At 30.9% G+C, this 25,119-nt stretch overlaps 3 protein-coding genes across 4 annotated transcripts in view; 1 reads left to right on the top strand and 2 right to left on the bottom strand.

Moving 5' to 3' along the window:
• The window catches only part of LOC121128211 (unconventional myosin-XVIIIa), a 115,019-nt gene extending 94,727 nt beyond the window's left edge, over positions 1 to 20,292 (bottom strand). Inside the window, exon 1 of the mRNA XM_040723786.2 lies at positions 20,157 to 20,292. Coding sequence (XP_040579720.1) covers positions 20,157 to 20,210 — 54 coding nt within the window. The 5' untranslated portion in view covers positions 20,211 to 20,292. The remainder of the gene's footprint in view (positions 1 to 20,156) is intronic.
• LOC121128213 (uncharacterized) lies at positions 1,776 to 23,838 on the bottom strand. Its single transcript, XM_071892654.1, has 4 exons — positions 23,742 to 23,838; positions 21,380 to 22,183; positions 20,450 to 20,557; positions 1,776 to 2,451 (listed from the first exon to the last, which is right to left on the bottom strand). The coding sequence occupies exons 1-4, from the start codon at positions 23,808 to 23,810 to the stop codon at positions 2,404 to 2,406; spliced, it is 1,029 nt and encodes a 342-aa protein (XP_071748755.1). The 5' UTR covers positions 23,811 to 23,838; the 3' UTR covers positions 1,776 to 2,403.
• Positions 16,362 to 19,431, top strand: LOC121128212 (probable chitinase 2). 2 transcript variants are annotated; one of them, XM_071892653.1, is made up of 4 exons: positions 16,362 to 16,450; positions 17,120 to 17,224; positions 17,295 to 18,165; positions 18,254 to 19,431. In XM_071892653.1, the coding sequence occupies exons 3-4, from the start codon at positions 17,664 to 17,666 to the stop codon at positions 19,090 to 19,092; spliced, it is 1,341 nt and encodes a 446-aa protein (XP_071748754.1). In that variant the 5' UTR covers positions 16,362 to 16,450; positions 17,120 to 17,224; positions 17,295 to 17,663; the 3' UTR covers positions 19,093 to 19,431. The 2 variants fall into 2 exon arrangements, with proteins under 2 accessions (XP_071748754.1, XP_040579721.1); XM_040723787.2 differs by having other exon boundaries at positions 16,386 to 16,450; positions 17,120 to 18,165.
• Positions 23,839 to 25,119: the final 1,281 nt, after the last annotated feature.

The raw sequence follows: 25,119 nt of genomic DNA, 5'->3' as shown, positions 1-25,119 counted from the left end.
ATATTTAATTAAGGGATTCGATAGGGAAAATATGTACCTATTACCTATCTATGAAATTAACTTCCGTTCCGGAACGAATTAGAACTACTCCATGTACTCAACGTCATAGGTATATTAATAAACAACTAGGATACTATTACCCATACAAAATCTTTTGTAATGGCATTGAGGCAAATGAGAATACCAAACTTACAACATACATCCCCTACTTCGTTCAAAGAAGCATCTCTCATTCGCTTAAAATACAGAATGTATCCTAACAGAAATAAATATGTACATTCATCCATCTACCCATATACAATATACAAACAATGTATAAGTATATTACTTTAAGCCCTTCCATTCCAATGTCAAATCGTGAGGACTATAAACAATCACTTCTATTGTGGATACACAAGAGCGAATGTATCATCTATGATTGTATTCATTTGTAGCTACAAAAGTGCATCATTTTATTATGTTTATGGCTAATATGCATTACATATTAGCTATTTAGTTTATTCTTCTAATAATTATCAATGTACATATATATATACAACATAGCGTGGAGAATAAATAAATAATATTTCATATGTATATATAAATGGAAACCTTGACTTGAGGATATTTCACCGGGAAGGAAGGAAAATCGAAGAAACATTACATATATGATTATTTGTCCAGTTTCGACATCATAAATATTAATTATTATCTTCTTTCCATATATATATATACATATAAAAGCCATAGATATTTAAAGCAGATGGAAGAATAAAAGATGAATCCACAAGTGTTTTTTTTTTTTTTTTAAATCCTCCTTACTTTTCACTATATTAATATATACAGAATAAAATTAAAGTTCTTGAACATATGTAGACTTTTGATAAAAGGAATAATTTGCTCATTTATTGATTAAAATTGAAAATGTATCAGGTGATTAATTTGAAATTAATTTTATTTAGAAATAAGTTGAACATTTATGTATATCACTATATATTTATATCGTGTAGGAGTTGTAACTTGTGCAAGCAAGTTGCAACCAAAAAAGGATATGAAGAATTTAGAGTAAATAGAATCTCGCAAAAATTAAATGTTCTATGGATCGATTAATGATGTAATTTATGACTTTTTATATATATATAAAAAATTAGATATTAATAGATTATACAGTACATATTAATTTCAAAGCCCACATCTACACATTTTACTGTTAAATACATGATTAACAAGTAGATTCAATGAAACAGAATGAAATGAGAGCATCAATTAATAGTTAGTAATCAAAATGATTATTGATATCATATAACCAATCATAATAACTGGATCTTGCAAATTTATCAGATAATAAGAGAGACAGGAAAAAATAAAATATAAACAATCCTGTTGAAGTCAAATAACACTCGTCAATCTAGATACCAAGGAGTTAGGACTGATGTTGTATATGGAAAAACTACTACCACACCGCTTAACATTACCATCAATTAGATATATAATTAATGATTGAATTGTGGTAAATAGAATTTCTCCTGAATAACTGTACATTTGAAGAAGGGGTTCAATGTTCTTATATATATATCTACTTAGATAAAATGTACAATACAAACCCCTCTAAAGCTTAATTGAAACGGCCAAGGAATTAAACTGACTTTTCCTTATTTTGAAAAAATTAACCAAAAAAACTATCAATTGTATGTGAATCAATTAATATTGCATGCAATGCTGAATGTAAAAGCTCATTTTCAATATGTAACCATGAATAGAGAAATAAATTCCCTAATATTAAAAAATAATTAAGATACAGTTTAAGATTTACATCCTTGGATATTTGTTGCAATTCTTTATTTATTGGAACAAATGAGGTAAAGGTAGAAAATGATATTCAGATAGACACTTGAAATTTCTTTTGTTTTGTAATGTAAAGAGTAAAAAAAACAGAAACAAAAAGCAATTGCACAAAAGTAATAATATTATAGTACAATAAAAATGGATGGGAATGATTTTTCCAATGAGACAAGAAGTTATAATAACCTTATCTCATACACAAAACGAACAAGCAGGATTTTTATATCACAGATATATTAAAGATTTTTTTCTTGATGCTTCCTGAAGTATATATATATATATATATAACTTATAAGTTATAACGTAGCAGTAGTATTTACAATCCAAACACGACTTTATACATAATGGTGGTGTAGATGATGAGATCGAGGTCCACAAAGGAGATTGATTCAAAGTTCCCACTCTCAAAAGGATTCGTACCTTTTATGCTTGAGGAACCCAAGAGCCTTGGATAGGAAATTAGTTTTTCCATTCATGTTGGAGTAGCCAAATTTATTGGGAGTAAAGCGTTTGCATTTGAAAGGAACTTGAATCTTAAATCTCACGGTTTTATCCCCAGGTGCAGGAGAGGGCAAACGAAGTTTAAAATGATAACAATAGGACGACATCCTCACTCCAACAAGTTCCTAACTACTTTAAAACATTTTTTATTTAAAATACAGAATAATAACAAAACAAAAAAAAAAAAAATGACGAAGGGGGAAAAATCGTTATAAAATAAAAACGCGTCAGTGAGAACTTTTTACCTTCCTATCAGTCGACGTCTTTCGTTACCATTCCGTAGCTGCTCCCTCATCTACCACTAAAACAGCACCCCCCACTAGTACTACCTTATTATAGTATGAACATGAACGCATTCACGCCAGCCAGTCAGCCTTTCCTCCAAAGAAAACCTCAAGAAAATGTCAGAGGCATTGTTAATGTGAGGTCAAAACTTTTTATAATACTTAAAAGTATTATAGAAATAGGGGAAATTGTTGTAGGTAGGCAGTGGCTATTTATTATATAACGAATCAAAGTAGAGCATAGTTGTTTGAGGGATAGATAGTATCATCCATATATAAATGTCTTACTTCAGAGTAATAATAAGATGAAGGAAAAAATGACCATCATTTTAGCAAAACAGAAACTTCACCTTTCTCTGTTCACCTACCCATTTCCCCATCATCAATAATAAAAACAGGTATTATTCTTACAAAGAGAAATAAGATTAATTACCATCAAAGAGGGGTTGAGGGGGGAGACTTTTTGAGTCGAATGACACAGTATTGTTACCTGTGTCTACATACAACATACTCCTGCTGCAAAAGGTTATTGTATGTAGAAAAGTTTTATCGTGAGAAATAATGAAGGAAAAAATTCCTGACTTCCTCCTCCTCCTCCTGAAAAATATGAGATTCATATATATTCACTTTTCATCCTCTAAAATACGAAACAAGAAACAGGATATCAATCGCATATTTATCATATACATACAAATCACTAATTTAAAAAAGTCAACTTCTTATTCCATCATTTTATTTTTATCAAACAAATGATAAATTATCACTATTAGTGAGTATAAAAATAACTACGTATGATTCCATCAAATATTATTTTGCAAGAGTGCTTGCTCAAAAACAAATTAGGAATTAATATCAAGTAATTATTCAAGAGAGAAAAAATCATTTTAAACATAACTGAAAATCATACAATCTTGAGCAATATTGAATTCAACGATACGTACATAAACATACTGAATAAATATAAATTATAATAATGCTCTATAATTGAAGAAATTTATTATAAACTATCGGAAATAAAGCACATTTGAAATCAACACAACCTCTCTGAATATATTCCATGGGAATAGTGAAACGTATTAAAAATATGTTTTAATACTAATAGAACCAACTTAGGTTTAGTACCATTTATGTATAATTAATCATCCTTGCATGAATGATTATTCTTAATACTTTAAAAAGAAAATTGCATGTGAATTACATCTCTTTTGATGCAAGTTACTTAAATAATTATTGATTAACAGTCAATACGAACTGCATACTCAATCAAATAGATGTATCATAGATACATAATACTTTACTCAAATCTTCATTAATTATATAATTAGATATTAACTTAAATTTAAGGGATGGAATTATCTTCCCACATACTAAAATATCAAAAGGAAGTACATATTTATGAGACAATTATGTTGTTCAATAAAATATTTAAAATGTCTTAAAAATCAAGGAATACTCACATAGCCAAAAAATAAATGTTCACAACTAAAAAGGATATTAAAATAGTTGGATCAAAAAGTTTGCTTACCTGAAAAAACAATATTACAAATACATTAAACATTAAAGAAAAATAAGATAAAAGTTCAAAGTGTGATTATAGAGCTTCATATAGCATTAACCAATAGATAGGTATTTTAGAACCCCATAAATTATTTTAAGGTACACAAAAATGTCTAAATATAGAAAAATATGTTTATCTCATACTTAAAAATAGAAAAGTCAACAATATAGATTATACATTTTTAGCAGAAATATGTGCAAAGTACATATATAGTTGCATATTTTTTTAAGAAACAGGAAGTTAGTTATCCAAAAGAAATAATCATGAGGAAATGGCAAACTTCTCATGAGTTTTTCACACGGATAATTTATCCAAAGATTAAGTATACATATAATTAATAAGTATGCTTAAAAAATCTCAAGTAGAATTACTCTAACAAACTCTCAACGTCATTGGAAAAATGAAAAACAGGCTATAATGTCTATTAATATACTACAATAGATACTATAACTCTTAAAATCAAAAATTTCATTTTGAAGAAAGAAAACTATAATTTAATTATTGCAGTAGAAATGGCATAAACTGCAAATAATATATAAAACTAACTTTATTATGTATTATTAGAGAATGTTTATCTCAACTTATATATTATGCAGTACACAATTTGTATAAGCAATAATTTAGAATAAGTCTTGGGATAAGGATAACGCAATAATTGAATATTTCATGAAAGCCTGTCACGATAACACATTTTTTTGTGCGATTAATTACCCCATTAATTATTGCAATAAGCGATTATATTGCCATTTTCACATCATTTTGAACTTATATAATGATAACGACATAATAATGCAAGTACTATCCGTTCCTACCGAATAAATATTTAAAACACTGGCATCACTGAAATCAGGAGAAAAAGCTACATCAAATCAAGTTAATAATCTCATTCAAATCTTAAATTTATTAATCCTTCAACCAACCTAATAATAACCATCACCAACTGAATGCCAAATCCTGCACGCTGCCTTGAAAAATTCAGTTGAGAAAAAAAAAACACCAATTCGCCGAGAGGGTCAAAAACTTTTGATGTGCATTTACTTTGAACGGTAAGGATGGAATTTATTGCAGACTGCAAAAAATTCTCGCTCATTTTAATTTAACCAACAAACAATTGATTTATTGCATATCGCGATAGGCCTAATTTCATGGATGGTCGATATATTAATGATGTCCTTTTCGACTATTTTGATGAAAGTTATTTATTGATGAGAGTTTTGTGGTACATCACAAAGTTCAAATGTCCACAGTTGTAATACTTGTTAAACACTTAATATAAATCTATACTAATTAAGCAAAGTTTATCAGTTTGTATCTTTGATCCAAATGAAGGTATTTTTATCTATGACATAACAATGATGTCAACGTAAATCTTGCAGTCATTTAGCATGCAGCATCAAGCGGTGTATACAGGATGTACTGTATATAGTACTCCCTGATGTATGTCATATACATATTTTGATCTTAGATATAACAATGTAGTCCTATTAATATATATATAGTAGGATTATCATGAAGCATCGAGCATGTATACAGGATGCACTGTATATAGCGATCCCTGATGTGCATCATCTACATATTTTTGATCTAAGAAATAGCAATGAAGTCGTATCAATGAAATATTGAGCATAGAACATCAAACGTGTATATAGAGGGAACTGTTTTTGTTTTATAAAAAATACTGAATGTGAAATTTAATGGCTAATGTGATTTAGCAGCGAGGTAAATCACAGTCAGTGAGCGCTCTAGAGACTTAAGTACTCAGGCATCACATATCGATTTTTTTTCCTCAAACTCTTATTATTGTTCTTTTATTCTTGAAGAGAGAACACGGCATATCAATTGATATAAGTGTTGAGCAGTTACGTATGAGTGTGTTCATGAAAAAACTGAGAGTAACACTGATGATTTGTTGCGGAGTTATCATTTATATTATTAAAACAAACTTTGTCTTTTAGCCAACGCTTAATTACACCGGGTATTACCTCTAGTAAGATAATAAATGCGTGATTTTAATATATTAAGATGAAATAATAACATCAAAAAATAGATTTACTTAAAATGACTAATAATATAGCTAAATAAAACGCAATGAAATGTAAAAATTATAATTTGTATAGAAATCGCAAATTTTACACAACATATATATTTGAAAGTTGTATTATTTTACTTTACTAAATTGTAAAACATATTTCCTTATTGATACATTTTTGTCTTGTTTATTTTACATCCCCTACCTCCAATGCGTTTTGAAAAGGCAATTTCAACCACGCATACTGCATATTTATAAACTGGATATTGACCAAACATTAGATAAAAGAACTACTACAACGCACACTGCGGATATCCGGTAACATAACGACAATAATATGTGATGTATGTAACTACACTGTGCAATGTACATGGTTGAATCGTTTCTTCGAGAATATATGATCATTAAATACCTACTACGTAGGTACTTAATGATCATATATTATATTTTCAAAGTTAGATGGAACTACTATATAGAAAGACGCCATCTATATTTAAAACATATCACCAATTAGAGCAATATATTAAAGATATAATATAAAAGGCATGTATAATACAATATACATAGCGCGACCTCTATTTAACAACCAACAAAAAAAAAATGGATTTTCTTCTAACGAGTTGTCCATTAAAATCTGAACACTTTGAATTTTAAACTTCCGGAAGATATAATTTATTAATTAACAATAGAATCTCAGCAAAATTAATAGTATAAATGGTTACATCTCTAAATCATTAATGCAGCCACCTTTAGTGGCAAAAGGTCTTTGTTATGGCATGCTGTGCTAGCTTACAGTGGCTTTGAGGGTATTGGTGTTTGGATGACGGACACTGCAGGCCTTCTCCTTAACATGCCAAATAATATATATATATATATATTAAATTAAACGCGACCGATGCAAAAGTTCGCAATTTAGGAGGAGTCTAAAGCCTTCGGATGTTTCTAACATTACACATGTGTGGGACAGTAAGTCAAGCCAAATATAATGAACATGACCTTATAAAAGTAGATTTAAGTGTCATACTTTAATAAAAAAAGTGGGAATAAAGACAAAAAAGTCTGCATTTGTAAGGTTCATCATTCCTCACTCTTAAATATTAAGAAAAGTTTTCGCATCGATTTGTATATGAATGTATATTTTATATACATACTTAAAAGCACAGGTCTAATAATAAATATCCTTCTCCGGATATATAAGATCAAGGGTATTGGTGTTAAAATTTAATCAAAATATCTATTTACCATTCGTTAAGGTTCAATAAGTCACTTCCTTTTAAGATTCTATATAAATACTTATTACACCTATTATGTCTATTATTTAAGTATTAAAATAAAATATCATATGAATTAAAACATTAATTGCGTCTAATCGTAGTAAACAACATACATACATTGTTGAAACAATCTTTGGGCATTGGCTTTTGCTTAAGCCAAGAATGAGTTAATTTTTTAGTGACAGGGCCTCATTCAGATAATCACATTTTAAAGTGATATTAATTAAAATATAATATATACAGGGTGCACAAGCCATCTATACCACTAATTCAGCGCACTCTCTTGGAAGAACTCGGGAACTTAGTAAACTATCTTTTTTTTGTTATGTGGATTGATTAAACCTGCTCCAGATGGAAAAAAATAGAATCAATTGACAAATTCGTAGTCCCAAATATTTGGAAAAGACACAAAGTCCTCCTTGGAAGCCGTATCAGAAGAAAGAACCCTCACAATAATTGGACGAGCTAGAGAAAAAAGTCCCTGGATCGACATGGTCGCCAATGGGAGGCCTTACATGTGGCAGCAGGACTCGCCTCCTTGTCACACCTCGACAAAAAGTTCCAAATGGTTCCAATACAATTTTGACAACTTCATCTCGCCGGATCTGAATCCGATTTTTTTTGTGTGTGGGTGTGGTACGATCGAATGACAGACTAACCGAATCCCCTGAAACACAAACGACGAATTTATATTACGGATAAAAAAGGAATTCCAGGTTTTGCCAAGGGACCAAGTGGCGAAGGCCCGCTCGCGCTTTTGGATTCATATAGAGATTATAATGGAGGTTGGAGGTGATTTTATTAAATAAAATTAATTAGATATTCATCAGCCTTTCAGAATCTATTTTTTTTTTTTAAATTTCATAACTTGTTCAAAAGAAATTACATTTTTTTAAATCCTTTTTGTAGCACAGATAGCTTGCACACCCTGTAATATGTCAAATACCACAATATAATATTTATAAGAAAAAAACAATTTTTTTCCCCCACAAGGGATACCCAAATCTTCAAAAGTTAAAATGTTTTTGAAGTAAACTGTTAACTTTTTACCACTTTTCATTCTTATTAGTGTTTCAAACGTCGATTAGTTGAACAAGAATTAGATATGGTCGTGTTTATTTTTGAGGAAAAGGTTGAGAGAGTGAATAAAGATTGATATGCCATGTGTTTTTTAAATCTATATTTAAACTATTCCAATCTAAAAATATCATCTGAATCACATTAAAAACAAAAATCATTTCCAGGCCATTATATAACCTCTGTATAACGCTATAAGTAAATTGCACAAGTTAAAGTGATGGCATCAATTCATAGCCGTTAATTAAAATTATTGATATTGCAATTAAATAAGGTGTTATGAGACGTAGAAATTTTGACTTATACAATTTGTTTTTACAAACTATAATTTATATAAGTAAATGCAACTTATACAAAACGTTTACAGAAAATTTGAAGAAATATGTATCGATATTTATGTCGAATTTTCCACTTTTTTATGGGCTCAAGAAAAATAAGTTGGAGGTCCCAAATAAGTCCTCGACAATTCAAAATTAGAGAAAAATTAATAATAAAAAGTAGAGTGCGGATTTAATTCTAACAGATCGTAAAGTTTCAATAAAAAATAATTATAAATGTAAATTTAATTTAGGTTTTTGTATGTATTTCTAGTTGAATACTTTGTTGAAATAACGGCTTTTCAAACATCCAGACAGACAAACATTGTTTGATTAATATAAAATGAAAGAAAAGTGAAAGCAGACAGAAGAATCACCAACTACGTATATCACTATATATAATTTGAAACAGTTTCTTGATGGATTAAAAAATACAGTTGAAGCTAAGAAATGGATTGAAAAGTGTTTTGGGGACTCGGCTCCATAAAGCGAATTAAGCCCAGGACTTTACAGCCCATGTTTTATGTAACATTTTGGATAGTATTTTAAAAAAAAGTATGATATATTTTTTGGTCTTTTTCATTTTATTTGATAAAAAACATATTCTTTGGACAATCTTTTTTAAATGTACTCCCCCACAACTCAAATATGTTCGAACATCAGTTTTAGAACCCTTTAAATATTAATATTATTTATTACGATTTGAACTTGGAAAACTGAAAAAAAAAAGACTTTGGGTGGACTAATTTTCTACTTACCACTTCGCGGAATCGATGATGACATAAACTAAATTTAATCAATTCAGATCGCCATCGTTCCAATCAGTTCTAAGAACATATGACTCAATTATTCGTGTGAACACTAAACACATGCACACACATAAATAAAGATTATATCTAAATATACATTACATACATACTAGGTGCTTGAAATCAAATGCATATACACAAAATCCTTGAGTAATTTATAAAATATATATCAATAAGGACTCTTTTATTTTTACTTTGTATACTTAGTGAATTAAGCCTTTTTATGAAACGAATTTGTCATTTCACTAATTTATTTAAATAATTATCAATATGCAAGAAGGTATATATACGATATTTATTAACTTTACCAACTGTTGATCTAAAGAATTCACAGATTATTGGGTATTAGTTGAAACACTTTCTGTTTTCGGCTCAATTACTCTGAGCTGGTTCGACTTAGACTCGTCAAATTTTAACACGACACACCTACGTCCTATATATGTCTACTATTGTTTGAATCTATTTAAATATTATATCAGTCAATAGTTTTTTCACAAATTACATTTAGTTATATTTATCATCATAGTGTAGGTCGGTGCAATTACCCCTCAATCAACTATTCAGGGCCCTGATATGGCTAAAAACATGTTAGATGCTGCACTTGTTGCAACAGTCCCCTTTGTAGCAAGTGTTACAACACGAGGGTGGATTGATTGAATTAATAATACTAAAGCGTAGAACTTACAGAAAATTTCATATTAATATTTATTTAGTATTGATTTGATAGCCGCTCAAAAGGAATTTAAAACAGTTATTTCATGTATGAAAATATTGAGTATAGGAAGCACTTTGTAGCAATTTGCTCAAATTAGAAATATACTTTTAAAATGAGAAGATAAAAATTGTACAATTTTAGAAGTGAAAATCTTGATAACTTCTCAGTCGGTACGCCCTGTAAAATGATTGAGAACACTGCAGTACATAAACGGGTTTAAATTTAAATTGCAAAATATAATAGACATATACCGCGTAGCTATGTATTGTATTTTTTCAATACCTCAATCCTTCATCCAACTTCTAATAAGACATTTTTTTCATTTCAAAAGCTATATAGCCACATAATGGATGAAGTCAGGTGTACTGCACATCATTTTTATCATTGATGAAATAGTATACTTTGTCCTTTCATCAATCTGTGCAAAAATTGATTCAATCGTTCCCCCTTTATACGAGTAAATAAGCGACCAAAATGTGGATTTAAATCAAATGAAGGTAAAAGAAAGGGAATGCCAGTGATTCCACCATTGTAATACATGGCCCGCCCATTTAAATGGTTCGCAATGACAAAAATAAGTATGTATGTATATGTAATTATGATCAGAGCCAATGGGTGGATATGGCTCGTAAATGCAAGGATAGGAAAGAAGAATAGCAGGTAAAGTGTGTTCCCGTATCTACATCCAATCACCGAACATACACACCTTCATGTTTGTACCACATAACGTAATCATTTTCCACTGATAAGTGATACTGTTATATTGGCTGGCAAAACAGTAAACAAGATATCCTAATGTGACATGATGCAACCTCTCATAATTCTCATCAGACAAATATTCCCTTTACGTCTAATGAAATAGATACATTGAATAGGAATCAAGCAGCTTTAAAGTTATAGTTATAGTCAGAAAACATACATGAACTTTATAATATATATAAAAACAGAGCCCTTCTTCTACACATAACCTGACTTAATTAAGAGCAAAGAAAAAAAAGTTATTTCTTTCTCGTGGTGGTGTGATTATAATAGAATTACGACTTTGTAATAAGTTCATCCATACATAACTTTCACCTTAAAAATACATGAGGAAATTACATTTACATACACAAATATATATAAATGTGTTTAAATTAGTTTCCTTTTCCAATCCAAATAATAAAGAAGAGGAAAGAAAATCATGCCAAAATAAAATATTATGTAGATACAACTTTTTTTTGGCATCGAATTTCCTTTTCGGCGAGATTTTATGTGATTTTTCTTATACGGATATTTTTCTGTCTTATATATTATATGTATATTTTTTTTCATTATATTAAAAATAAATATCATACATAGATTATAAATATCTGTATAACTTTGAAATTAATTCAGAATCTATCCATCCCTTCATCCATATATTACAATAGGAAATTATAACCATAAAACTAAAATATATAACAATTCGAAATTTAAATATGATTTTAATTAAACAATTGCCTATGATCATTCTAAATACATTCAGATGGGATTAGTTGGACTTCTCTGCTCTCCAAGGGCCAGAACCAAAGGATGCCAAAGGAAGAGATGCTCGAATTTGGAGCTCCATATTGCAAGTGGGACGACAGGATGGTGAAAATTCTTCGAAGCCATCTCTGCTTAAGCAATTCACAATCGGAAAACTACAGACAAATTTTAAATAACACCGATTTTTTTGGAACCGAACTAGACCGAATTTTTCTTTTAGACCCGTCTACAAAGTATAATTAATTCGGTCCAACAAAAATCATAGCGGTCTAGGATATCCATAACAATACTTAACACTAGTAGATACCTACTAATCATCCTCTGGACGGCTCTTCTATTACAGTACTCGTGTATATACTCATACTTGTAGATTTAAAGCAGTAATGGACCTTTTCCTTGGCGAAGAGCAATTGAGCAATGTGACAATGAAAAGTAATTGTAAATGCTTGTTATTTATACAAATGTAAATAGAATAAATATATTACGATACCCTTACAATCTACATATCATAAAAGACGATCCGGATATTTAAAATGAGATATTTCCACAAAGGGTTTCATAAGAATTAAATATACCATGATTATGTATGTACAAATATTCTGATCAAAATATCACATTTAGCTTTACAAAAATAAATTATATGAACATCAAGATAATGCAGTTACAGAAACCAAAAGACCCTGAAAAGAAAAAGATGGGGGGGATGGGGGGGCGAAGCATATTCGGAAAGACTTGTTGCCAGAAATTTACGGATCAAAAAAAAATTTCATGAGTAATTTTTACATTAACTGAAATAATTGAATAAGTCATCTATAGGAGTAAAATTACTCATATAGGTGGTACATAACATGTAGGTGAACACTGGACACGTGTGTTTCTGTACTACCTAGCCGCAGCAGCAGCAGCAAAAATACAAGCATCAACTCTGATAGATGGGATAAAGGCGGATTCACATCATTCACAATATAATAGCAAAATCCTGATAATATGTTGTACAAGGGTATAATGGAGCATGATAATCATAAGCCAAATGCTTTAATACCACAAAAAGAGGATCAAAAGTTAGAAAATGGATTATACGTATTTATAATGGCTTACATATTGGAGAAATGCATTTCAAATCAAGTCGTTAAGTAAGCATATAACCACCGCGTGAATCCAAGAAACACTCACCCTCCGCCCTTCTTATATATATTTCGTTCTTTTTTCTTACTTTGTTAACATATCTACCTAGGTATAGAGTTAACGAACGTAGTACATGGTATGATGGTTGGTAGGAACAACACAAGCAAAAAATATGACCTTGGAAATTGAACATAGAACCGTCACACAAAGACGAAAGACAAGAAGAAGAAAAACTTGTTGAGTGCTATGAATATCACCAAAAAGATATCAACTTGAATTATCCATTAAATTATTTTGAGAAATTGATGCACATCAAAATGAGTTATTAAACGTTCTTATATTAGTACACAATATTTATAAAAATAAAAATTCAAATATACTGTGTGTATATACTAAAGTATGTAGTTTCTTTTCAACTCACTCATCGCTTCGTAGGGGAATAAAGAACAATAATAAGAAATTATGATAATATATGTCAGCGTTTGGTTATTAAATTTTTTTTTCAAAAATTTTAAATTTTTCCTCACGAGCATAATTTCATGGAATTACCTTCTTTTCAGAAAAGAATTCCTATTTATTTATTTTTTAAACGTTTCTATTGATACTTTTTTCTACAACATCAAAAATTTTTTGTTTTCATATCCATAATTTTGAAAATTCCTTGATTTGGGGCGTGATAGAACCCCTTCTGTGGACGTTCCTGTATGTATTACAACTACTCCTTATTAATATATTACAAGCTAAAAAAAATAAATAGCTGAAAACAAACTATAGTAAATAACAATGCAATATTTGATGATAATAATTATCCTGCCTTGAACTTTGAGAGTAAAAGTACCATATATATATATATATATATTAATACTGAAGATATGAAGAATGATATGTAATAATCCTCATCAAGGGATAGGAAAATAATATGTAGAATGAGGAAGGATTATTTCCCATTGGTTAAAATATACCTACATAGTACATAATATATACCAATGTATTTATATTTTAAGGTCATAGAGTAACAGTGTCAAATCATCATCAAAGAGAAATCATTCTTTACAAATGCATTTTAAAAGCCCCAATATGGAAAACAACAAGACATACAAAGAAATCTTCACCCAAAAACAAAAACTGAGCACAACCAGATTTCTAAATAAATAATAAATCAAAGGTAGCTAACATATCTTCATACAAACACAGCACACGACATAAGGCCCACGCTTTCTGACTTTCTTTCTACATCGATAGAAAAAAACTGACAGAACAATTACCGGATGCGTAATTGAAAATGAGATATTCTGAATCTGTAATTTGAAGAGGTTTAATTTCAGAAACTAGAGGAGTAACATTAACTAAACTTTGTGCACATGTCCACAAATGTGTTGCCATTTCTAATCTTGAATGTAGCTTCCATCGACTTTGATAGTGGCCTTAATGCGCTGCCAAAAGCTCATACAGGTTGTAATAATGAAATTGGGGCTCATGGAGTTCCAATGCTCATCAACTTAAGCCTCGAGAGCTTAACGATTCGGTGCCCTTGCTCAACCGGCCTTGGTCTCGACATGCGGTTAGAAGGAAAAGTCGAGCCTCTGGAGAGTATGGTGGCCATATTTTCGGCCAGAATTGAATGTTTGTCTCCAAAAAGGACTGTGTGACCTTTTCTGTTTGTACCGGTACACCGACTTGTTGAAGCTCGTCTCGATGCCAATACCGTCCTTAATGACCTATTTGGCGTTGTAATTAGTTTGCATACTTGCTTAAGTCAAGTTCCGGATATCTGTTAGTGTGCTCCGCACAAAGTAGAGCAGCAATCTCCATTCTTTTGTCTCTTTGTGAGACTATTTTTGAATTGATTGTGATAATTTTTTGGAGGGGGGTGTCAATACACAGAGTTTGTCAGGTTATGAGAGGAATGAGTTTTTCTTATTTCTCTCTTTTATAAGTGTCTAGATTTCAACTACGCACCCGGTATGTATATTTGACATTCAAGGCTCTTAGGGATACTTGTACAATGTACATGCATAAATAAATATAACATAGATACAGGATACTACTGTAGGGAAAAAATTCAATTCATGAGGGAATTAAAATTTGATGTAGAGAAGGACATAATAATGGGACAATTACTCCAAATAGCTAAAAATACAAACATATAGGTTAATATGAGTCATAGATATTTGATATAATGGAATATGAAGGAATAAATTGATGGTTGAATAATTTACTAGAATATTATTTTAATAATATGAACTTTGATGGCGTTATAGATATGTTAATTTGTAGTAAATGTAGAGCTGAGAAACAAACAAATTTATAACGTCAATACTCTAAAAATAAATATACCTTCTTAAATAAAAAAATCAAGGAAGTGTAAGTAGAAGGAGTGTGTGGAATTAATATAATGTACATACATATTTGCATCAAATCTAAAGGATATGGGGATAAGAGTCAAACTCATATTTACAATGTAAATGTCTACAGGGTGGGGATTTTAAATCCGAAACCTGTTTAGATTATTCAATATCATAGCAACCCTAAAATCTATGTTTATCAAAGTGTAATCATCATATTTAGCTGACAAAACTGTATAAGATAAAATACAAAACCATTGAAATTTCCTCGGAAAAACGAACGCCGTGAATGAGTTATATAAATATTAATTTCAGGATTTTAAATTTGAACATTGAACACATATTGGAATCATGGGTAATTATAATAATGCTAGTTATACATGACGACAAATCTTTTAAAGTGTTTTTTTACTTTTCACTTCCTGCAGATAGCATCAATAGATTATTAGGCAAGTCCCCCACACAACATACATATACCTCTATAAAATAATCATAACATCGTCGTGTATGTCTATGAATAATAATATAATTTCTTTGTTGCGAATCATTACTTGATTAACAAGGGCAACAACCCACGAAGGAAGCTTCATTTTCATACCTCATTAAAAGTAATTAATGAGCCCTTTCTCTCTATCTCTTTAACCAAGGCACTGTTCCTCATAGGTAGTCAGAATTATCAAACCTCGGAGACAAAATATATAGTATACCGTAAATACTTATTATCTTCTACATAACATATGATAGATATTATTTATTCCTCTCCACACAATACGGGCGTTGTCGTCTTATTCTGACGGATTCAACTCTTTTTTAGTAGCAGAATAAAGAATAATTAAATTAACAACAGTAAAACTTTAAGAACAAATCATATTAAAGCCACGACAGACTTAAGATAATAAAAAAATATAACAACGATTTCCTCCCGCAAAAGAACGGCAACATGGGAAAAAATCAAGTAAAACAAAACTCTAAGCTTAATGCATATACATATTTATATTCTACTTTTAGACAGAGAAATTAGTAGTCGTGTAGTTGTGATGTGATGGTCAGAAACGTCTTTGTTGCTTGCATCTAGCGGCTTTGAGAGAGGTAAGGATTTTTTAAAATAATATGTTGACTTAAATCAGAATTGCATATATATGTAGGTATAATGATGAACCTACATAGATAGAGTACAGTTAAGGATACAGGGGAAAAAGTTCGTTAACCCTTTGAAAATGGGATAATAACTCTTTTCTCCCTTTATTTGATTTCTGTAACGTTTTCTTTATGGTGAAGTACAATTCCTTGGCTAACAACAAAGTATAACTTATTATAATATAGCGATGCTTATCTATTGGGTAGGCTTGACACGATAGGGTAGGAGAACATGGGTGCATAAATTTCTATTGCTTTCAAATGTTAGGCGAAAATGAAATTAGAATCGAGACGGGAAAGAGACAAGGAGGAGGAAATGTGAATTGAAGCGTTTATAGAATTATATTAGATAAATGAGGAGAATGAAAGGTCGAGAGAGAGAGAGAGAGATAGCAACAAAACAGATTCAATGGCAGGATACATGTTCATTTTGCATTGTTATCTCTTCTAAGACTAAAGAACCCCTAAGAAATATATGCACATGGTACATTCGTGACCTCTAACACATCTTCTTCTTCAATTCCTGAATAGGAAGGAAGAAGTGAAATCTTTCTCATTCACGTATCATAATATGTATTTTTCATTATACTACAGCAAACTAAAAAATTTCTCCATTTATAGTAAGAATTCAAGTGTTACTTCATCATGTGAAGAAACCATTTATTGAGAAAATATCCAAGGATATATTTTATTATGTGTATGTAACCTCATGAACCAAATTTGGAGGTAATGCCAATATAATAAACTTGTTGTATAATATATATATTTATACTATGATCATGGATAAATGATATAGATAATATTATATGATCCAAGGAGGCAGCAGCGATGGCTATGGTGTTGCCCTGCTGGTGTGAAGCTAACTGGAAATATTGGGGCTGTTCCAGTGCTTATAGGAAGAAGCTGCAAACCGACGTTACCTGAAGAAGCGAGCGCGCTTGGAAAAAGTCTTATTTTCAAAAAATTGTGATCTCCTCCCCTAGTTCCAATTCAACAGTGAGAAGTGATATTGAAATGGTGGAAATATTGTTATTCTAAATTTTTATTCAATTACTTCAAATATCATATATAGAGCTAAAGGACAGGACAGATACAACTAAAACACCGAGAGAGATAACTGTAAAGAGATCGCCTTTAAACTACTACTGAATTAGCGCTACAAACAATGTCTGTTGGAGGTAGAGCAGTTAATTTCCTTCTTTTACTTTCCTCTGTTGCATTCGTAAGAACAGAGAGGGAAATGGAGGAAAAACAATTTAACGTCGATGGACACAATAAAGTTGTGGTATGTTACTGGGGCACATGGTCCAACTATAGACCAAAGGATGGAGCTTTTAAACCAGAGGACATTGATGCAAGTCTCTGTACACATCTTATTTATAGCTTTGCTGGCTTGGATGAAACTGAGTCGAAGATAAAGTCATTAGATCCTTGGATGGATTTGGAGGAAAACTATGGTCTTGCAGGCTACAGAAAAGTCACAGACTTAAAATACTCACGACCAGATCTCAAAGTATCTATTGCTATTGGAGGATGGAACGAAGGTTCTAAAAAATATTCAGCAATGGCTAGAGATGCGGAAAAAAGAGCCTTATTTGTTGAAAGTGTTGTTAATTTCTTAAACAAGTATAACTTCGACGGTTTGGATATTGACTGGGAATACCCTGGTATGAAAAAAACAGTTCTCTATATTTTCTCATTTATGTTCTTGAAATTAGAATCATGAAGTAATTGTATTAAATCGGTTTTTTGCAGCTAAACGAGGTGGTGTTCCAGATGATAAAAAGAATTTTATCCTTCTCATCCAAGAACTTCACGTTGCTTTCAAGAAACATAACTTCCTATTAACTGCAGCCATTGGAGCAGCCCCCTCCACCATCGATAAGGCTTATGACATTCCTTACATGTATAAATATTTAGATTATGTGCATGTCATGTGCTACGATTACCACGGCAAATGGGATCGTAAAGCAGGGCACAATGCCCCCCTCTACGGAAGACCAGATGAAACTCCACAGGACAGAGTCCTTAATGTGGACTACACAATTAACTACCTTATCAAGAAAGGTGGTGATCGAAAGAAAACTGTTCTCGGAGTGCCGTTTTATGGTAGAGCCTTCGCTCTTCTCAATCCTCATGACCACGGAATTGGTAGCAAAACTAAAGCCACATCATTTAATGGACCTTACACTCGTGAAGATGGGTTTATGGGCTACAATGAAATTTGCGAAGAATTAGATGAAGAAGAAGAACCATGGGAAATAGTTTGGGATGAATATTACAAAGCTCCCTACATGTTTAAAAAAGAAAAGTGGGTCAGCTATGATGATGAAAAGTCCCTTAGAGTTAAAGCAGAATATGCACATGATAACAACTTGGCAGGTGTTATGACATGGTCTATAGATACTGACGACTTTAGAGGAAATTGCAAAAGTCATAAGGGATTAAAATATCCATTACTTCGTGTACTAAATAATGCTTTACATAAGAGATCCATTGGTGTAACTGATTCTGGATCAAATATTAAACCAAACGTTTTCTTTAGCACTGCCATTATCCTCATCAATGTATTTCTATTGACCCGTCTTCTGTGATTTCATACATTTCTCACTCTGCCTTCCTTTCAGAATTTATATAATTATTTTTTTTCATATTTTTATTACTCAATTAGTTAGAAACCCCCTTTTGATTCTCTATGTATGTATGCATATCAAATATCTCAAGCATAACCCACCCTGTCTACGCATCATTTCATTGTGCATTGCCAAAAATATTTTCTTTTTTGTCTTAATAAGTCTATATGTAGTTAGTTCTCTATACATTCTGCCATTCATCACTTAAAGTATTATCAACCTCTGTCTTACATAATCCGACTTCTGAATAATATAATAGTACATATGTATAAACCCATATCAATAAACAAACAAAACCCATATTAGCTAAATGCCTCTTTATAAATTACACTTTCACTTCTTCAATTATGGGGATCACATTTGAGAAGAGAAAATACTGGGATTTCTGTAGGAAAAAAAAAAAAACACCACACAAATGAACAACTAGAACCAGAGTCTTTCGTTTAAACAGGTGAAACTTTTCATATAAATAAGAATCCGTCCACATCCTCGTTTTTTCTCCTCATCATTATAGAACAAACTTTCTCTTATTACGAAGTCAAAGGATATTGAGTATATCAATTTGATATTTAAATATCCATACACACATGATAAAATGGTGAGTCATTCATCATACCAATGAGTAATGAGTCTCTTTTGTATCTCTTTACAAAACATAATAGTTTAACGCTTCTTAAAAGAATACGATTCGTTCATTAGTACACATACATATAGAAAAATATGCCTTTAGCATGCAAAGATTAGATGACTTTTTTACCCATGAAATGACTAAGGGAATTTAGAAACCTTCTACAATAATGTAATCTTATCCATCAAAATATAAAACTTTAATTAAAAAGTGAAGAAAATGCAGTCCTACAGTGTTAAGCAAATTATTATTTGTTTAATACTATATCTTCTTGAGTTCAAGGGCTCTTAGGAACAAGAAAAACGAATTTCATTATACTCCTCGACTCAATTTTGGATTTGTTGAAGACAAAAAGCGAAAGACTATTAATAATTACTGCTAGTGAAAAATAACTTACTTTGAAATTGTATTTACGTCTATTCGATGAAATATTTAACAATAAGGTGAACATTTTAGAATAACTAATTATAATCAGTTATTCCATACACTATCATGTATTGATAAGAGTATTGAATACATTTATACAAAATACAACACTGATCGTGCCGAAGCAACATATTGAAGGACGATTGATGATACGTTATCATCAAGGTATTAAAAATCCAGATTTATTAAACATTGATGTTTCACTCGTTAAACATATCTAATAATAATTTCCAGGAAGAGGACTAAGAAAAAACAATGTCTTACCTTTTTTAATTTGAAGCGAATGGAAGAAGTCCGTGGTATCAAGTCAGAGACAGAGTCCGGATGACCCAAGTACTTAATAATTTCCGACAGTTCCTCTCTTGACTTCACCTTTAAAACAGAAGAGAGGAAATATAATTAATTTATTCATTCCACATCTGAACAACATTACGATTAATATTAAAATATTAATAATAGCGCTACAAATTATTCAACGGAAGTTAATAATATATTATTATTTTTATTAAATACGAAACTTTAAATATTTTTTAATGTTTTTTTTTCTTTCTAAAATTTGACTAATCATCAGAAAAAAGTACTTGAATAATTGAAATGTTTTTTTTTTTTTTTTAAATAGAATTTGATATGAATTCCATTGATAATTATTATAACAGATTTCAAAAAATAAAAAATGTATCATAGATGATACATTTGATTAATTATGTCTTGGAAAGTAAGAATTTGCAATTGGGGATAGTGTCTACAATCTAAATACATACATATAGAACACTGCTAGTTAATAAATTTAAAAATATTATACTACATCCCACACATATTACAAAGATTTAAATATAATATGAACTGTACAAAATGGATGTACTTTAGCATGCAGTCTAAATCAAAATGTCTTATTTCTTCAATGAGTTTTGATTGGAATTAAATGTCATTTAGTTGTTTGAAAGAAGGTTTATATATAATTAACCTAATTTCAATCAATAACAAAATAATTAACCTTTGCATCAACTTGATATTTAAGAAGTAAGTTAAAGTAAGTACTATGAATATCTTTTCGGCTAATACATAAAAAACAGTCGATCATGGATGAGAATGACGGATGACATTTGTGAACATGACTTTAACAAATCAACAAATTAATGATCATGGATACATTTCTTATTTAGAATAAATATTTCATTCACGACAAACAATTACCTCAAACTTAAGTGAATGCTCCGGATGTCTTGATTCATGATTTATAAGCTCTAATACCTTGGTTGAGTTTTTAACAACAGACTCCCCATTAACAGACACTACTCTATCACCATCAAAAAATTCTGGACCTTCTACATCAAAATTATCAGAATTCAAATTATATTCTTTAGCATCCACTATTCGAACTTTAATTTCTTCTCTAATTATTTTGGGTAAGGATAGGGATGCAGAGTCTGACACATAAAATCCTCCTGTACCCTGAACCTTGGGGTTTCCTAATCCTTCTCCGTTACACATGCCTATAAGAGCCGGTGTGATCTTTTCTGGTGTGACTGGAGAAAGATGATCCTCATAGGCTCTAACTTTTGTTGTTGCTGGAACCATATCAAAAGGAAAATCTCGATCTTCTTCATTGTTGGAGGATGATGTTGAGAAGACTGGAGATTTGCAGGTGGTTACTGTAGAAGACGAGAGAGAGGTCTTGGGTACAGAAGTTCGACTTGTATTAAATACATTAACGTATTCATTTTGCCTTGTATTTTTAAGAAGAATCTCGGGATCATCAAGCTCAGGTTGACTTTTTCTACTTTGATTGTAACTACTTTTAAGGATTCCTTTGGGCTTTGATGTAATATTTAGACTTCGACGAACTTCTTCCAATCGGTTTAAATCCTCAACAGTCAAATTTTCTCTAGAATTCTTTTTTCGTTCTTTTCGTTCCTTTTTCTTCCGTTCTTTTTCTTCCTTGTCCGATTTTTCACGTTTGATAAAGTTAAACATTTTTGCCAATTCACTTCCAAGAGACTGGAAAAGAAATCAAAATATTTAGTTACTAATATAACCTCAATTAGATACATATACATGAGAGGGAGGCGGTTAATAACGAAATCCTGTATACATATTAAATCATTGAATTACATATTATTTATTAATTCACACTCCTTGGAATATATTTTAATTAAAATTAAAAATACAGAATATTTATAAAGGAACAAAAACTAACTCAATGACTCTAATTTCAAAGTTGTATCCTGTAATATTTTTTAAGCAAAGTACTTATTGGGATGATAATTATTCGACGGCAATGCAGAATGTCAATCAAACTATAATATTTACATGACTCGTTCTGGACTCTTTGCACGAATTTGTGCTATCGATATGGATCTATGTTTCTGGCCACGTTCAAAATAGGGTTCTTTAAAATATTTGATTAAGTAAGATATCGCTAATGAAATCGTGACTCGACATAGAGATACATCGCTAAGGTATAGCATAGATATTTGATATTACATACACATATGATATGTAGTCTGTAGAGAGCAACACACAACAAACTCCCACAAGATGCGTTCCATCCAATATAATCCAACTACTATCCACTGACTTAGCTAAAACACTTGTTAATTAAAAACAATTAAGTTAATCAGGCAACTCACTCAGAGGCCAAAGAAGCAAAAATAATATTGACACACAAATAGCACTCAAATGTTAATCATTCAGTAATTGACCCAGAAAAACATTTGACTCTAGCGTTGCTCAATTATAATTAGTTATGTACTATTCAGAAACACAGATCTTAAGTTTAAGCGCTAAAAAGAGTGAAGAGATGACGTCATACTTGGACTCAAATTCAATAAGAGAAGAGGAAAGTCACGTGAGTGAACGACATCAACCCTCAACAACACTATGGTTTACCTCTTCTTGGAACCCTCTTCTGAATCACACACAATTTCACGATGAATACAACGGATGGACCAGAGGATAGCTCTACATGGATATATGATTAGCACTAAAAAATGAATTTGTAATACCGGTATGGACTTATATTAAGGACTTTTAAAGATGAGGTCTTTACTTCTTTTTTTCATATATTTGTATGAGTCTGCGCCAGGGCGTGCGCAAAAAATGTTGCTGTTGTTCTTGTGACGAGGAATGACACCTTCCTCCAATGGGTGCGTTGAACGCCTTCAACAACATGAAATAAAGAGGGAAAAGGAGAAGAGAGAGAGAGAGAGAGTGAGCAATGAAGAGAAATTATTCTGCATTCAAGAATATGGGAGTAACTATAGCCTATAGGATCATAAAATGTGTACAAATAAATATTATATTAAACTATAGTACATATATCCCTGGATTGTCCATCAAAACTCTATAAACAACTGTGTTTTTACTCATATGACAAATTCTCTTGATCAATATTCCTACATAATATTTTATTAAAAAAGAAATATACTATTTATGTTGTATAGAAATCATAAGCGGTGACAAAATGATGATATGAACCTTTTGGCTCCATGTTCCACTCCAATTCCTATAGATCTATAAAGATATGACGAGTATAATAACAATAATATATATTTACTTTCTTTATTCGTGATTTTAAGTATATTTTATTTTGGTTGACTAAGGTTGGAGACGTAGAACCAGGCATAACTCGCTATGTTACATGTATTATGATTTATGTACAAGCAGCTATAATAGTAAACACATAATCGCCACCCATTTCAGGTGAATTTGTAAATAAAACGCTGATATTTTCTAAAAATCAAAAGTGGTAATAAATCTATGTGTATAAGTACATAACTAGGAGTTCCTATTTTATAACCATATACAATAACATACTTGCTTGTTCATTTTTATTATAGGTATTATGATCCGAGTCCTATTCCTAGTTCCTTTCATAACACACAAAAACCGGGAAAATAAATAATTTCCCCCATCCTCTCTCTTTTCGCGGCCTTTTGAATACAAAGAGGCTAATGAGAGGCTACGAACAATTTCAATGAACCTTGTATCTTAAAAAAACGAAGGAAAAAACCCCAGAATCAATTGTAGGGCTCTGAAGTCTCATGCAATTGATGTGAAACTCACGCTTTCCCAAGCAATCACACGCAACTCATAGCATTTATAACGCCGACATTATCAATCAAATCATACCACATTGTTTCAAATCCATGCCGCTCATCTTTTTCCTAAAAGTCTCAAAACAATCCACAAGTGCAGTTGAATGTTTAATCTTAAGTAAACAAATATTTCTATTTGCGTGCATTATCTCGGTTATTCTGCATTTATCAAAAGATATTTAAAAACTGGAGAATTTGGCTAAGTGACGTCATTTGACTAATGACCTCATTTATAAGATTAGACATCTCAAGCCAAACATATTTCATAACTTGAGAGCCCTGAATGGGTAGTAAGCCAATTATTTCCAACTATTGTACAACTTTTCATTTGATAACAGTAAATTATTCAGAGCTTATCATGAGCTAACGAGAGTTCAACCAATCAATGTTCTGATCAAAAATAAGGGAGATAAATCAGAATATATCACGGTTCTTATAACATATATTGGAATATATTAGTTGTAGAAAAATCGGCAGCTGATAAAAAACTACAGCGTAAATATTTTTCTGGTAAATACCTATATTCTACCTCACAAACTTTTATGCACTAAAGAACATAAAGAAGTCCCGAAATCAGTTGTTAGTTCGTCAATTCATCTTTAAAACTATGGAGTCTATGGACTATTATTCATTAATTAATTGTTGTAAATTGTACATGCATTCAAATTCAACCAATCAAGATTAAGAACATTGATAAAGAGAATCAGTAGGAAAATGACCAGATTTTTGTATTAGTGAAGTAAAACCGTGTTTTATGTGGGCGTGGGGTGGGGGATAACGTTGAGTGTAAATTTTGTTATAATTAGGTTTTCAGGTTTACATATATGTATATCAACA

Source organism: Lepeophtheirus salmonis, chromosome 13 (assembly GCF_016086655.4).
Source record: "Lepeophtheirus salmonis chromosome 13, UVic_Lsal_1.4, whole genome shotgun sequence".
Lineage (NCBI taxonomy): Eukaryota > Metazoa > Arthropoda > Copepoda > Siphonostomatoida > Caligidae > Lepeophtheirus > Lepeophtheirus salmonis.
The sequence above is the reverse complement of the archived record's forward strand: the minus strand, read 5'-3'. Positions and strand labels throughout refer to the sequence as shown.

Coding starts and splice junctions, on each gene's coding strand:
- LOC121128213 (XM_071892654.1), bottom strand. CDS start 23,810: ATGCCTGGTTCTACGTCTCCAACCTTAGTCAACCAAAATAAAATATAC. Junction 22,184..23,741: donor TAAAATCACGAATAAAGAAA/GTAAATATATAT, acceptor TTTCTTTTCCAG/TCTCTTGGAAGTGAATTGGC. Junction 2,452..20,449: donor TTCGCTTCAAATTAAAAAAG/GTAAGACATTGT, acceptor GTTTTAAAGTAG/TTAGGAACTTGTTGGAGTGA.
- LOC121128212 (XM_071892653.1), top strand. CDS start 17,664: ATGTCTGTTGGAGGTAGAGCAGTTAATTTCCTTCTTTTACTTTCCTCT. Junction 18,166..18,253: donor TATTGACTGGGAATACCCTG/GTATGAAAAAAA, acceptor GGTTTTTTGCAG/CTAAACGAGGTGGTGTTCCA.